The 14,820-nt window shown below is 36.7% G+C and overlaps 1 protein-coding gene across 2 annotated transcripts in view; it reads right to left on the bottom strand.

The window, feature by feature from the left end:
* Positions 1 to 14,820, bottom strand: part of PDCD6IP (programmed cell death 6 interacting protein) — a 31,242-nt gene that overhangs the window by 10,035 nt on the left and 6,387 nt on the right. The window contains exons 3-9 of one of the 2 annotated variants that reach the window (XM_086467617.1): positions 12,852 to 12,921; positions 10,180 to 10,307; positions 9,419 to 9,572; positions 6,159 to 6,259; positions 3,567 to 3,698; positions 948 to 1,170; positions 69 to 192 (exon numbers count right to left, since the gene is read on the bottom strand). In XM_086467617.1, the coding sequence (XP_086323743.1) occupies positions 69 to 192; positions 948 to 1,170; positions 3,567 to 3,698; positions 6,159 to 6,259; positions 9,419 to 9,572; positions 10,180 to 10,307; positions 12,852 to 12,921 (932 nt within the window). The remainder of the gene's footprint in view (positions 1 to 68; positions 193 to 947; positions 1,171 to 3,566; positions 3,699 to 6,158; positions 6,260 to 9,418; positions 9,573 to 10,179; positions 10,308 to 12,851; positions 12,922 to 14,820) is intronic. The other variant, XM_086467618.1, reaches the window with a different exon arrangement.

Raw genomic sequence — 14,820 nt, 5'->3', positions numbered from 1 at the left:
AAGGCAACCAGTGTTTATAGTGTGTTCCATAACTCCTCTTGATAAATCTAACAAGCAGCCATACATACCCGTTTGCTAGATTTGTGGCTTCTCTCATCTGGGCTATTAACCTGTTTACTAGATCTGCCTTCCTCTGGTTATAAACACTCACAGACTGCTGAACTTGCAAGGGAACCATCTTCTCAAACAGGTCTGCAATTAAAGTAGCATAAATTACTCAAGTTGCACTGTGAAGGTAAAAGGACACAAACATCTTCACAGCTCTTCTGTGCAGGTTGTACTACAGAGACTGATCCAAACAGTTGAAGATACTCTCCCTCACTTCCCAAGATGTCTTAAAAAAAAAATCTTTCTACAGGTCTTTATATTAGATTTTAGTTTTTAAGACTGAAATTGATTTAGAAATAATGTAAAGGCATTATACTTAAAACAACTGTAGGAATACAAATCACATTTTCCTTATGGCTTCATTTCTAATTCTGCTTTTTTTAAAGGAAGAAAATGAGAAAGGGAAGGGAGGATCATTTTTCAGAATCCCCTGTACAGCCAACAAACTGAAATTTTTCAGCATTTTTATGGAAGGTCAGCAACTAGGTTAGTTAAGATTGTACAATTTGATACTTTTCCCTTATATTAGTGCTCTTTCTGATATTAAAATGGTCAGTTTAATTTGGAAAATACATTTGCTGAGAAAGTCTGAGAAAAATCTTCAAGAGAAGGGCATATTGCAGGTAATGATTTTCAACCTGTGGTTTATTCTTCCAGTACTTTTTATCATCAAGTAGTAGAACAACAAACTGGAAAAGACAAATGGCACTTTCAAGAACAGTGCTGTATACTTATTACAATTCAAAAGTAAACATTATTTTTGCCGGTACAAATGAACTTGGTGGCCATGTGCTTCGCAAAGTAACAACTACACTGTGTGCTCCACACACTTTGCTTACCTGTGAATTTCTGACTGAGGGGAACAACAACTGGAGTAGATTTCACAAGACTGGCTTTTCCAATGGACTCCAAATCTTTCAGGTCAGGAACCCGGTCATGGTAAATGAAGTCATTGTCTTTTTTGGCAGCTGTAAGCGCACGGTTGATTTTGTCAACCAGATCTTTAACATTTATATATTCATCATAACGGGATGCCACTGTTTTCACCAAGTCTGCTGCATGCTAGAAAAAAAAATAAAAATACAGTTAAAATTAAAACAACAACTTTTCTTTCTCCCTTTCATATCTACGTAGGAAAACAGGTGAGCCTCCCAGTTAGCCAAGTAACTACTGCCAATGCATATGATCAGTATTATTATTTCCTTAAGAAAATATTCTCCCCTCATGTATCAAAAACAAAAAAAGGAGATTGTGCTCATTAGAATAGTTCATTGTGAAAAAAAAAAACAATCACTAACCAAGTTAATATCTCACAACAGCTTCACTATGACTCCCAAAATCCAAAAGAAGTGATCATGAGTTAGAGGCAATAACACTCCGAACGCCCATTCACACAAAAAAAGCCACCGTGTCATTTTCATGCTGTCCCATGAAACCCACAGCTTGCTTTTGTAGGTACTGCAAATTGTTTCTCAAACCTTGCTCACATTCATGAAGAGGCCAGAGTCAAACTTTTCACATCTGTCACTAACACCCAACTAACCTTGAGTTCAGAAGCTACAGAAAGTTATGCTGGAATCCTACTGCAAATTAAAATAAAATACAAGGTCTGTTGCCTCTTCCTCTCTCTGCTCAGCCTAGATGCAACTCTGAGGTATCTGGTTTTCCTACATTCTATTTACTGCAGGAGAGATGCAAGACAAAACATCATCCTTTGACTGTATCCGTTCCATCCTGATCACATTTGTGTTGTGAACGCATAAAAAGGAAACCCTGAGAAGCAATATCAGCTGAGGTTTACATAAACTCACACCAATTCAAAAACTCCAACTTCTTGGGACTGTAAAGTGGAACCTGAGCTACATCACAAGTGTATTTGAAATTTGCTAAGATGTTTTGCCACTTTCCACTGTGCCATAAATCACACAACAATAGTTCCAGTTTGATACAATACTACAGTCTAACTAGCATTTGCCAGAAAGAGAAAATAAGAGCAGCAACAAGGGTGTGCACATATACTTTAACTTGGAAGAATTCTCATTAATATAAACACACAATTTAATCTATCTTTATTCTAGCTGTTAAAAAGGGAAATAAAAAGAGAGTATTACTTTCTAGCAACTGCATTTTTCAAAATCTCCTCAAAAAGATATTAAACCTCTAATTTAGATGAATTATGGAAGCAGTATTTTAATAACTATGGAGAACAGGATTTAAGTTTCATCTTACTAAATGTATTAAAGAAGACAACACAGAATTTTAATTTCTGACTACATGCTATTCACAAAGCAGTGCTACAGTAAGTAATAATGCAGTATTTCCCCTCAGGCTTCACTAAACAAAAACCCAACAAACAAAAAAACAACACAAAAACCCCACCAGCATGAAGGGATACTTCCTGTAACACAACATGAAGAAAAATCATGGACATAAGCTAATTTACTAATTTACTATATAACTTAACAATGATAGTAAATTTGGTATAGCCAGACCTATCAAGAGTGAGCACTAAAAAAAATAAAAATAAAAAAGACACTGATAGTCTTTATGATAGAGGCCTAGAAAAGGAGGTCTGCTAGGCAGAGATTTGAAACTCAAGAATAAACCGCAGATATACCTTAATCTTCACCTAGTAATGTTGTCATAATATAACAACTTGCTATTAGAAGTTCATACAGGCACTTCATTGTCACACAAGCATACCAAAAAAAGTTTCAAGCTCCAATCTGCTCCAAGTCAATAAATGCATAATGGTAACTTTCAAATGTCAACATCTTAAGTCTTAGAGAAGTCTCTCAGCTCTCCTGCATATCAATAAATAGACATTGCACAAGGATCCTACAAAGGCAGTCGAAACAGCACTATTTCTTTTTTCCTCAAGGACCAGGGGTCTTGAAGAAAGTAGTTATTTAGCTATTTTTCCCCTACCTTACTTAAAACATGAAGAGACCTTAGTCATTACAACATCTATAAATGAGTCCCTCTAGAAACCAGATAGAGGCAAAAAAAACATAGAGACTAAAAATACAACTGTTTGACAAACTGTTTGTCAAAAATGACACAGATTTATATCAGGATTGCAGGAAAGGAGTTAGGAATAGACGAAGCAGAACTTTAATGTTTGGGGTTTTTTTCTAATAACATTGCTTAGGAAAATTTATTAACAAATCTCTTACATTAGCTACAACGAGACAGAAGCCTATGCAAATGTAAAGATACAGACTTGACATGTCAAGCAGTATCAGACTGCCCAAAAAGCATTAAAATACATCTTTATGCAAGTTACAGATACACTTCTCATCTTTGCAGCTGCTAATAATTTGATTCATGTGATAAACATGGTCTGTAACTTTTTAATATGTTTCATTCTTCATTATTTGAATTTTAGAACTCTGAGCCAGCTTTTCAGGATTAAAAGTTTTTCCCATATTTTTCAGAGAAGAAAAAAAGTTACCTACCTGCAACCTCCCAATTTCTTCACCAAATTTCTTCTGCTGTTTTGCCAGGATAGACTGATGATATTCTGCATTGGCCTGCATAATGCAGTGCTTTGCAGCCAGAACAGGAAACACCTCCTGGAAATAAAAATACTGACCAGGGGAAAGTCCAACCACATTAACCACCACAGACAACATGGGATGCAGGAAGAAAAAGGAAGAAGAAAAGGAAATTAGAATCACCCAATTAATGGTTTAGATAGGTTAAAACATTAGAGGTAAATGTCAGAGACCATGCGACTGCATGGACTGAATCCAGTCGTTCTTTTTTGAATCTGTTGTTGTGAAATTCTTAATGTCCATTATTTCAGAATAACTACAATTTAAATTCAAGCCATGAAGTCGCAGCATTTACTTCAAAGATTAGAAATGCATGCATATATTAGAAAGGATAGTTGCAAGAACACACCCAAATGCCTCCAAGACAAAGCCAAGACAAAATGTTCTTAAAAGAGGGAAAGGGGGGAAGACAGGCCCTTTTTTTGAAAAAATCAACAAAACAATTACACTTCAAACAGCAGCAGGCCTATCAAGAAAGTAACTCTAAAATTATGAAAGCAAAGAACAAATAAAGAGGACCAATAACTATTGACAGGGAAAGCAATTTGTAAGATTTTAAAACACCTTTAGACTTATATATAAATGCACTTATCTTTGCAGGAGTACCAATCAAGACATGAAGAAAACATTATGCTGCAGCCCACAGTACAGGCATGGTCTGTGATCAAGAATTTGGCCTTACTGTTTTATTTCTTAAATCAAGGAGCACTGGAAACCCAGAGTGATGTTTTAAAGACCTCAGTATATAAAGACCTGCTTCTTCACATTTGTGCAAACTTGCTGTCCCCACAGAGATGGAAAAAAAAAAAGTAACAACAAAAAAAACAGGTAAATTTGGAAGAAAAAGTTGTCTGGGAGGCCTTGCAACTGGAGGCTGATGCATCAAGTCAACCTGTATTTCACACTCCTAAACATGTAACTGTGCTCAGAGCTGGTGTTAACTCATGGACCCAGCAAATCTTGTTAGGTTCTTTCAGATAATCAACTGACAGATTACAGTGCAACTGGAACAGGGAGCAGACCTACGGCTTAGAAAGGTCCACAACAACAAAAGTCAAAGCAATGGCTTTATTATATCTCATTGCCTCTCAGAAATTAATTGCTAATGTAATATCTAAGTGAGAAATTGGCCCAATCTGTAAAATGCCACAGAATGCATGAGAAGAAATACGTGCACACATAAAAATCTATCAAGATGCAGCCAAGCAAGATATTACTTTAACTTTAAAACTTTTTTTTTTTTTTTAATATAAATAAGTAGTCACTGACTGGCCTACAAAGGCATCTGTGTAATTTACTGCTCAAGAATAAAAATGTATACTTTTATTTTAGTACTGTAGCCCTTACCCATACAGTTCTTATCAAGATTATATTCTGCATTAGAAAGCAAGGGGGAAAGAAATTACCTGATTTTTTTTCCCCCAGAGGGAATAAGAGCGTCTCTAGCAAATACTTTGGCTATTATTTGACTAAGATTGTCGTTAAGTTATAGGATCAAGCATCAACCACTTCCATTTATCACTGATAAAAATATTTTATTAAGTTTTCTAGTGTATTTTTAGTAAATCTAGTATATTTCACACTTTATTTGTAACAAGAAAGACCACTGCAAGCTGCAATAGTCATTTTTCAGTTTTGAAACTACTGATGAATGAAAAATAACTGCAAATTACCAACAAGGGATGCTTCCCAGGGACACTCACAAAAAAAGCACTATGGAAGACAATCTCCTACTTGGCTAGACATAAATTTCAAGAGTCCAACAATATCAAACGGAAGTGAATCTCATCCAACATTTACATTTGTAGCACTGCACAAAAGGTTTTCTACTATGTTATGATTTGAACATAATTGATACATCTGATACACTGAAAACCTGCTCATTTTTAAAGTACTTGTTACACAGTATATATTCACAGAGCATGAAAAAGATCCTCCTGCATCTTCCAAAACCAACATTACTGAAATGAACAGTCAAGACTAAATTGAGATAATTTACAAGTATCAAGATTGTTTTGGGGAAGAGGAAGAAAAGAAGGCAGGCAGAAGGACCAAGGACACACACTGACCTCCAGTTGTGTTTTTCATTAAAAAGTGAACAGTACCATTATATTCCTGCTGTCAACATGAGAACAAATTTCACATGAAAACATTGAGACCAGAAGCCAATTAAGCCCCATAGAAAGTGTTAGTTTGAAAAACAGATTTAGTAAGGCATTAAGCAAGAAGCCATCCCTAAATGCTATCATAAACATTTCAAGTTCACTTTAAATTAAATGTGTTGCAAGTAAACACACTTCATGTAATAAGATTTTACTTGCCTCCTAGATTCTTCACTTTTTTCAAATGACAGCTTCATTTCCCTTAAATGTAGCAGTATGTCAGCTTTTCTTGAGGATATATTTTGAGTGTATTTCATCAAGTACATTGTAAACAGTAACAGTTATTCACAATATCAGCACATCCCAGATTATCACCATAAGAGGTACTAACCTTGGGCAAAGTATCTTTATATTGACACTGTTTGTAAGCATCACCATAGTAATCTGCCGCTTGATTAGCTAGTTTAGCTATAATACCATCTTTCATTTTATCTGGGGGGAGGGGGAGAAAAAACAAAGAACAATTATGATTATCATCAGTTTTTACAAGTGAACAGGTAAACAACTTCATCTTCAAACAGCAACAACTGCTTCCTAAGGGTATAGCTTTACGTTATAGCTCAAAGATGGGAGCCCATTCTTCTCTCTCAACATCCAGCAGCAGTTTCCAGATTTTCTACTTCAATCATGACACTGAAGGTTCTGTCAGTTGTACAAGAAATCTTTTGGCAGCTGCTGGCATTTATGCAGGGTTAAGAGTGATGCTTTGCCTCAGACCAACAGCAAATTGCCAATAAAAGCTGCAGTCCTGATTCTGAACTCTGTCAGCTTGTTCCCAGCCCTTCCCTTGTGCCAGCACAAGCATTTGCAGAGCCACAGTCAAAGAATTCAGCTGAAATCTAGTTAGCAAAAGATAGTTAATTTTCAGCAGGATGTGTTCTCTAACTCAACTCCATGTCAGCACTCTCAAAAAATTTGAAGAAGTGCAACAGAAGAGATGGTACCGGCCCCTTCCACACGGGGCAGTCCACACCACCATTAGCTAACAGTGAGTATAAAAACACCATTCCTAGATATAAATACCCACAGGTCCTCCAATGGCACCCACTATTTCATGTCGGAGCCGCACGTGCCTAGTGGCAGCAGCATTCCCTGCCTCACATCCTCACCCTGTTCCTGAAGCCAAAACTGTTAAAACAGAAACGTTGCATCTGTCTTTATTTCCTTTTATAACCACCTCTGGCCTGCACTAGCAATTCAGCCTTCCAGAAGGCTGACTATCAATGCAAAACATTGGTCATCCACTCTAAATAGCTGTCCCTGCAAACAAGTATCCTCTGACTCAGGTGATTTTTATGTACTGCCACATTGATAAGCATGAGGGGCATGGGGAGATTAGGAAGTCTGCAGAATATGCTTAATTGCCAAAATTAAATCAAAAGAATTCCCAAGTGGTCTGCTCATTCAAGCATATTCACACATCTACCTACAACACTTCAGGCATGAGCTATGATGCAATATATTTACCTTCTACGAGGCAAATGCATTTAAAGTATGCCAGAAAGATCCTTCCACTGCGGAACAGGATTTAGATGACAAATGAAGAGAAAGGAGCTTATGAGATCTAGCAATTTCTTTGCTAAAATGTTTCTGTCCAGTGCACCAAGTATTTAATAAAACCAAAACAAATAAAACCTAAACAGACTGTTTTTCTAGCCCCATCTAGCGGGCGGTAGTTGCACCTTCCTTCAGAGAGCCTCAGCTAACTGGCCTATTAGCTACTTTTCGATCAACAAAGGAAAGGTGAGAAGATACTCGTTTGTCCATGCAGACAGCTCAGAATAGATCTTTCACCATGAGAAGCTTTAGTTTTTACTCACCTATCTTTAAAATATTGCAGCTACAATGCAAGCCTTGGGATGGAATAGCAAACATGCAGACTTAGAGACACTTAAAGAAAACATTAAGAAAGGCTCAGAAATTAAAGAGCTGACCTGTAGTTACGCAGTGGAGTTAGATTTGACTGACCAATTTGGTTTTTGACAAACACTTCTGCTTTCTTTCAATTTGTGAATAAACTCAGTTCTATCAGAAATAACATTACCAGCTGGTAAAGCTGCTAAACGGACTGTCTCACGAGACAAAAAAAAAAAAACAAACAAAAAAAAACCACACAGAAAATTGCAAGTAAGGTAAATAGTTAACACAGGAAGAAGCTGAATTTGAGTTTTGAGATCAAACTTTGAAGCATTTCCACTTGAAAAACAGGTTTCTGAAGTTAACCATGCTGTAAGACATAATTCTTCACAGAATATCTTTCCTGCCAGGGAAAGGAACCCCTCTACATCTGGCAAAGTCTACAGCCTCCACAGTCAGATGATTATTAACCTTACTGTCTTTCTAACACTGTCAGGCTTGTGGTCTTGGGAGTACCCACAAAAATGTTCAGTGAAGTGGGCACAGGCGGGTTTTGGATCAGCCTTGCTTTATCTTTTTCACATTTTGAGTAAGAAGAAATCAAGAACGTGACAGAAAGATCCATTTCCCATGCAAAATGAGGTAAGTGACTGCTCCTGCGCTGAAAAAGTTTCAGGCATTTGCTAGACAAATTTTTTTCAAAGCAATGTCCAAACAGCCAGAGACTAAAACACTGCTACTAGCATGATAAAGAACATAAACATGATTTATCAGTCGGCTGAAGGACAATGGTTTCTCACTGAGATCCTCCTAAAGTCAGTAAGGCTACAAGAATTTTGAATGAACAGCCCAGTTAAGATAACTTCTGTCTTCCTCCCTTGTATTCCAAACAACATGAGAAGAGAGGGGAGTTGGTGGGCAATCACATGACCTCTATGTCCTTAGCTCTAATTTTAGATATCTGTAATTTCTCGATGCACAACCTTTCATAAATAGAAGAGCAGAATAGCAAAGAGTGAGAGCTCTTGTACTGAAGATAGTATTGTTCCACAAGAAAGTGCTTTGAAGCGTATGGTCTTTAAGAGTTGTATTAATATATGCAGCCCCTGAATCAGTATTTCACAATCAGCCTTTAATAGTTAGGGACATACTTCTTTGTTCTACCTGCAGAATTTAACTTTCTGAGATAAATGGGTCATTCTCAAAGTTAGACTGGGTCAAAGAGTTCCTCTCTTAAAAATAGAGGCAATCAAACAATTTTTTTCCCCTAAACTCTTAGGACATTTCCTTTGTTTCCTAGCACAATCATATCTTTCTTTCTAAATTCTCATGAAATCATTTCCCAGATAGAGGGGGCGAGGAGTAGTGGTAAAATGCCTATGTATGATTTCTAGTACTCTCAGTTCTTTAGAGAATGTTCTTTGCTCTCAATAGGGAAAAGGAAAAAATATAAACCAGAAAAATCCTTTGTAAAGATGAAGACTAATGGTTTCGGACATAAAAAGAAAGGAAAGGCAAATAGGACAACTGCATTGTCAGGTGAACCTTATACAAATTCTGAAGTGGCACCTTAGTTTGTGTTTAATGACCTGCAAGAGGGAGAGGAATCAGTAAAGGCAAAAATAAAAACTTCTGAAAGGCCCTTTACAACCTCTTAATAACTTAAAACACTTGTAAGTTTTTGTGGAAGTTGTGTATTTATGTGCTCATTACAAGCCAAAAATTAAGATGTACCTCTTGTAGCTTTCAAAAAAAAGACTTCTTGGGCTTGAGCCAGCATAATAAGACTGAGAGTTCCAACTGTGTCTGGAGATATGTCCACTGTAGGTTCTCGACTCAAGGCTGACAAAACTGTGTCTTTAATATGTTGGAAAGCACCACTCGCAAACTAAGTAAAACAAAATAATATGTTATCATTCAGGTTTCCAAACAGATTTTTTTTTTCTTAAAAATATAATACATACAATAATTATTTCTTTTAAAATAGAGCTTTTTTTGGTATATGGTCTCCCAGTTATTGTTTAGCCACTTAAAACAATTCCTTGTGACTTCTTGTTCTTGAAGCCACTTACAGAGACATTTATCATGATGGACTATAAGTAAAGGTATATCGGCTACACCTAGCATCAGAAGAACATGGAAATTTTAACACATTCCACAAAGAAGAAAGTTTTAACAAGTTATACAGTAATAATCTCTAAAATTTATACTAGCCAGAAATCATCAAATCTTAAGCTGCAGGTTGTTAGTTACCAGCATGCTTGGGGAAAGGGGTATGGGGAACTGTATGGAACTAAATCCTTCAAAGCTGGTAAATAAATGAGCCAAGATTAAGTACTTAGCCAACCCACCTTTGCACTTAAGAGGGGGAAAATATGTGTGTGTATATATATACTTATGTTTGTGTATATATAGCTTTAAAATTGAGAGATACTTATGTGATATTCTAAGATTAATAATTCCGAATTCCTAAGCATAAGCAGGAGCCTCTGTACCTGATAGTGCTTAGCTGCAGCTTTTAGTCCTTCATCATTATCTAGATTCTGTTCTGCTGCAATCTGGCTTGCCAACGCTCCACAGTTGAACAAAACACAGGTCTTCTCATACCCCAAACTCGCCAGAGCTGCAATCAAGACAGACAGTTACCCACACTGCTAAGAAAATAAATGTCAGTACTCTAGCATCCTACAGACGAGGTCAACACTGCTATATCTGTACTTAGAGATATCAACAGTTTTAAGCTACAAAAAAAAAAACAACCCACAATCATACTGAACTTTTCAAGTCAGTCGTTCTGAAGGCTTTACACAGTCTAACTTAGTACTTCCACAAAATTCTTCTACATAAGGAACTAGAGTGCAGCATAAAGCACAAAAGCAGCAGTATGCAAACGTACACAACACACAAAATAATCTGAAAGTCCTTCTAACTAGCTTTTTAGCTCCTGAAGATACAGAAACACGTGCATTACTGAAGGATAATCCAAAAAAAGAACTTCCACGCATTAATCACTTAGTAATAACTGCCCAATTACATGCTCTTACTATATCTTGAATGCAAGATTAACTACCTTTCTCTCATTGACGCCGAAGATTTTTACATGCTCTGTCTTACTGTCTATTGAAATGCATGGGATTTTCACTGCTCAAAGGTAGTTTTAGACCTCAAATGCTCAGAAGTATCTTGGTTATACATGTACTGAAACAGCTAAGGATTTACTTAATTAAAACTTGTGCTCATTAGACAGCAGTGTGGCCTGTCTAGACAACTCCTGTAGTACTTCATAGTCCCAGAGGATGGAGCCCATACTTCTAGAAACAGAAAGTGCTGAATATGAAGCATTTTGAAACTATTAATTGCTTTCAAAAGGTTATTTGCCATATGCAAGCGCTGGAAAAATCTAAAGGCTGCAGATACTAGTTTCCTACTACTGCTAGAAAGTGTCTAGACACTCCCCTTGGAGAGTACAGAAAACTCATCTAGTTAATTTTCTATCTCGTAAACTGAGGGACAACTTCTAAGTTATGCTTAGAACATGAAGGTACTAAGGAGGCACGTTTGTTTCACTTCACTAACATGCAGCCTCCTTATACAGCAACAGATTTATCTAACATATCTCTGAAGTTTCTGTGTTAGCACTCCCTGACCCACACTAAATTTTCAGACAAGCAGTCATAAATCTGACGTGCCATTTCTCACATTTTGTTCCCCCAAGTGAAAAGTGAGTTACATAGTCACTGTATTTCACCAAGATAATAGCCATTTGTCTAGACCATCCCTCTTCTGTACTTTATTTTCCAGAATTTTTCTAAAAAGATCTCCTACAACTTACACATCATTCAAAAGACTAAACAAACACACGAAAGGAAAGGTTTCTGAAGTGCAAAATTACTTTATACTTTGGACTGCATCTCAAGTGTGATTTACTACAGGGAGAACAGCTGCTTAGCAGTATAGATTTCCCTCACTCATCTGTTTATAGCTCTACCTATTAACTTAAGCCAATATATTTCAGATTATGTTCTGTGCTGTCAAATGGGTCACTTTTCAAGCAGTCACAGCATCCTTCAGCTAGCCTTGTGACACAGACTTGGGATTCAGGGGAAGATGAGAAGCAAACAGTTTGTCACCACAGCGAGAGCCAGAACTCTCAAGTCACACCCCTGCATCTTGGCCTCATGGAAGTCAAAGGAGTTTTACACTGAATTTCCATCTGGAGACAGGATTGCCTCCTCTTAGAAGTCAACATAAATTTTGCTCCCTCAGTAACTGGAAACTTTGCTTTACACTGAGAAACCCCACTGCTAATTCTGATCCGAAATAAAAAGATACACACATGCTATAGTTAGTCTGGAGAGCAGCACCTGGGTAATCTGTGATACAGCACAGTAGAGACACATACTAAAAGACTCCTTTTGTTAATTTCTTTCCACTAAGATCTGCTTTAAAGTTTCAAAATAAAATTTATTCCATTGCTTGTCAACTGAGCATTACTCACATTTCAGTTAAGAATTTCTTTGACATTTCACATGGACTGTTGCACAAATCTCTGGCCATCTGCCTCACAAATTATGTCGACTAGTATATAATTAACCTGCAGACAAGTGAACTTTCTCAAGCTACTGTAACTTCACATCTATTCCAATTCTCAGGGTAATGACCAATGACATCATTACTGATTATTTTTCTCACAATTATTATAAATGTCTGACGATTCACAGACTATGTTTAAGTCATAATTAAATATTCTGAACTTTTCAATGGAACTGGTTCAACCATCATGAAATGCCAGCCCCAAAGAAGACAGAACCAACCAAATTCTGAGAGAAAAAACACAGCATCTCCAGGAAAGTCTCCAATTATCCAAAAGGGCTTCTTCAAACAGTTTGAAAATAAATCAAGGAAAGGTGCGCACAACTATTATCAGATTGCACATCTATTTGTGCCTCCAGAAAACTAATGTTAAATCTCAATTTTATAGAAATTCTTTGCATGGTGTCAATTTATTCATTACCAATGTTAAAACGATCAATCTATTACCAACAAAACTGAACTTACTTGAAAGCTATGTTGAGAATACTAGAAAGATGATTAACAATTCAGCTACATAAAAATAGTCTCAAAATTTAATATCATTAATACTTGTACTTTCAGTACATTCACATACCCAATTTGGCAGATCCTCCAAAAAGTGATCCTTTATCAAAAGCATCTTTCCATGTAAATGTTACACAGACCTGAAAGTTGTGAAAAAGAAAGATCTTTATCTCCAAAATTAAATATGAAATCTTCAAAAAATATCCCACATTCACATATTTATCATTTCACATTCTAATTGCATAAAATACTGAATTCACTTTAACATTACAAACGTTCTGGAAGTTTCAGAAAATCATCAAGAGTTATTTAAAAGAAAAAAAATTCTACCTTTTTTCCCTTCTGTTAGTTCCCTCAAAACACTTCTAGCAGATAAGACAAATTCTCAAAATAATCTTTCAGTTCTGCTCATATTCTGAGTGACAGACAAATCTACTTCCCCAAGATATTCCTCTCCCAAGAAGTCTGATGGTCTGGCATAGTCACAGTTAAAGAAACCAGGCAGTTTCCATTGTTCCAAATTACTAGCATATTTGGAACTGGTTTGTAATACCAAAATTCACTCATTTTTACATGTGAATTCAATAGCAGCATTATCAGGAAATGCACTCAGGAAAGAGAACGCAGGTAATAACAGTGTGGTTTATATAACACTTCCAGTACGTATTCAGACAATGCAAACACTTCACAGAATCTGCTTTGAAGTCCCACAATTTGACTCCTTGTTCAGTTGATCAAACTAGTTGTAGGCATCTGGTATGAAACCAGAAGAGAGAGCAAAATTGCTCATTTTAAAGTGGCTGGGGAGAACAACTTCAGAAAGAGCACAATACTGGTTGATAACATATTTTCCTCTAGCAGCAATACTAGTTCAGGAAGTTCTGGTCCCCAGCTGTTCATCGCTGCTTCCACTAACGATGTCTTTCCTTTCATGGAACAGTTCATAGACCTGCAGAACTTGCTCTTGAAGCTTTCCAGTTTTTCCATGTCTCAGGGTTTGCAGATCATCATATCAAAACACTTGGACTCTAAAAACCAAAGTGCAGTTCTTGGCTACAAGTGACTGCAGCTACATGCAAAACTCAAATCAGTTTGAGCTGCATTAAAACTATATGCTTACTTGTAACCTGTAAGTCTGAAAGAAACTTTTTTACTCATAACTTTACCATTTAAATATGATTTGATCAGGAAAGAAATGTAAATTCTGACCTATTTGTAAACACATCCAAAGAAAACTTACATCTTTTTCCACCAAAATGCAGGAGCCTAAAGATCTACTCCAGTCTCCACCTGAGGGAGACTTCAACCAGCAGGAGTTAAACTGAATTTCTCCTTAGAGACAGGATTCTAAAGAAATGGTGGGGGGTGGGGCAGAAACAAAAAAAACAAACAAAAAAACCCCAACAACCAAACCTACTGAACACTGTTATCTCTATAAAAATTACATAATGTGTAGCTGCAGAGGCAGGAATAACATGGTAAGCTCTTAAGTGGCTTATCCTGTTAGCTGTTTTGAACGAAACATCTGTTCTACTTCAAAAATCAATCATATTCCATCCATTACTAAAGGTTTTCCCATAGAAATTATGTTTTAAAAAGTCTTTAGAACACGGTATGAAATAGACTTCTTGGAAAAAAGAGTTGAAAAGGTGTCAGCAAAGCACAACTCTTTCTGACCTGTAACACAGTGATCACTAGCCAAAATCAAAACATTTCTGAATTTGTAAAATTAAGGCAATTATGGCCCCTACAGGTGAAGTTTCAGTATAGACTATATATGTGCACCAACTAGAAAATAAACAGAGATTAGGAAAATAAGGCTCAAAGACATTAAATGCCTTGCCCAAGAGAAGCACTGTTTAGTGGATGAGGTACATACAGACTTCAAGGTCACGCATTGTAGGGGCCAAGATTCACAGAATCACAGAATAGAAGGAGTCGGAAGGGACCTCTGGACATCATCTGGTCCAACTCCCCACCAAAGCAGGCTCACCTAGACCAGGTCACACAGGACTGCATCCAGGAGGGTTTTGAATATC

This window comes from Leptosomus discolor, chromosome 7, assembly GCF_034619465.1.
Source record: "Leptosomus discolor isolate bLepDis1 chromosome 7, bLepDis1.hap2, whole genome shotgun sequence".
NCBI classification, from domain to species: domain Eukaryota; kingdom Metazoa; phylum Chordata; class Aves; order Leptosomiformes; family Leptosomidae; genus Leptosomus; species Leptosomus discolor.
This window is presented reverse-complemented; position numbering and strand designations above follow the sequence as displayed.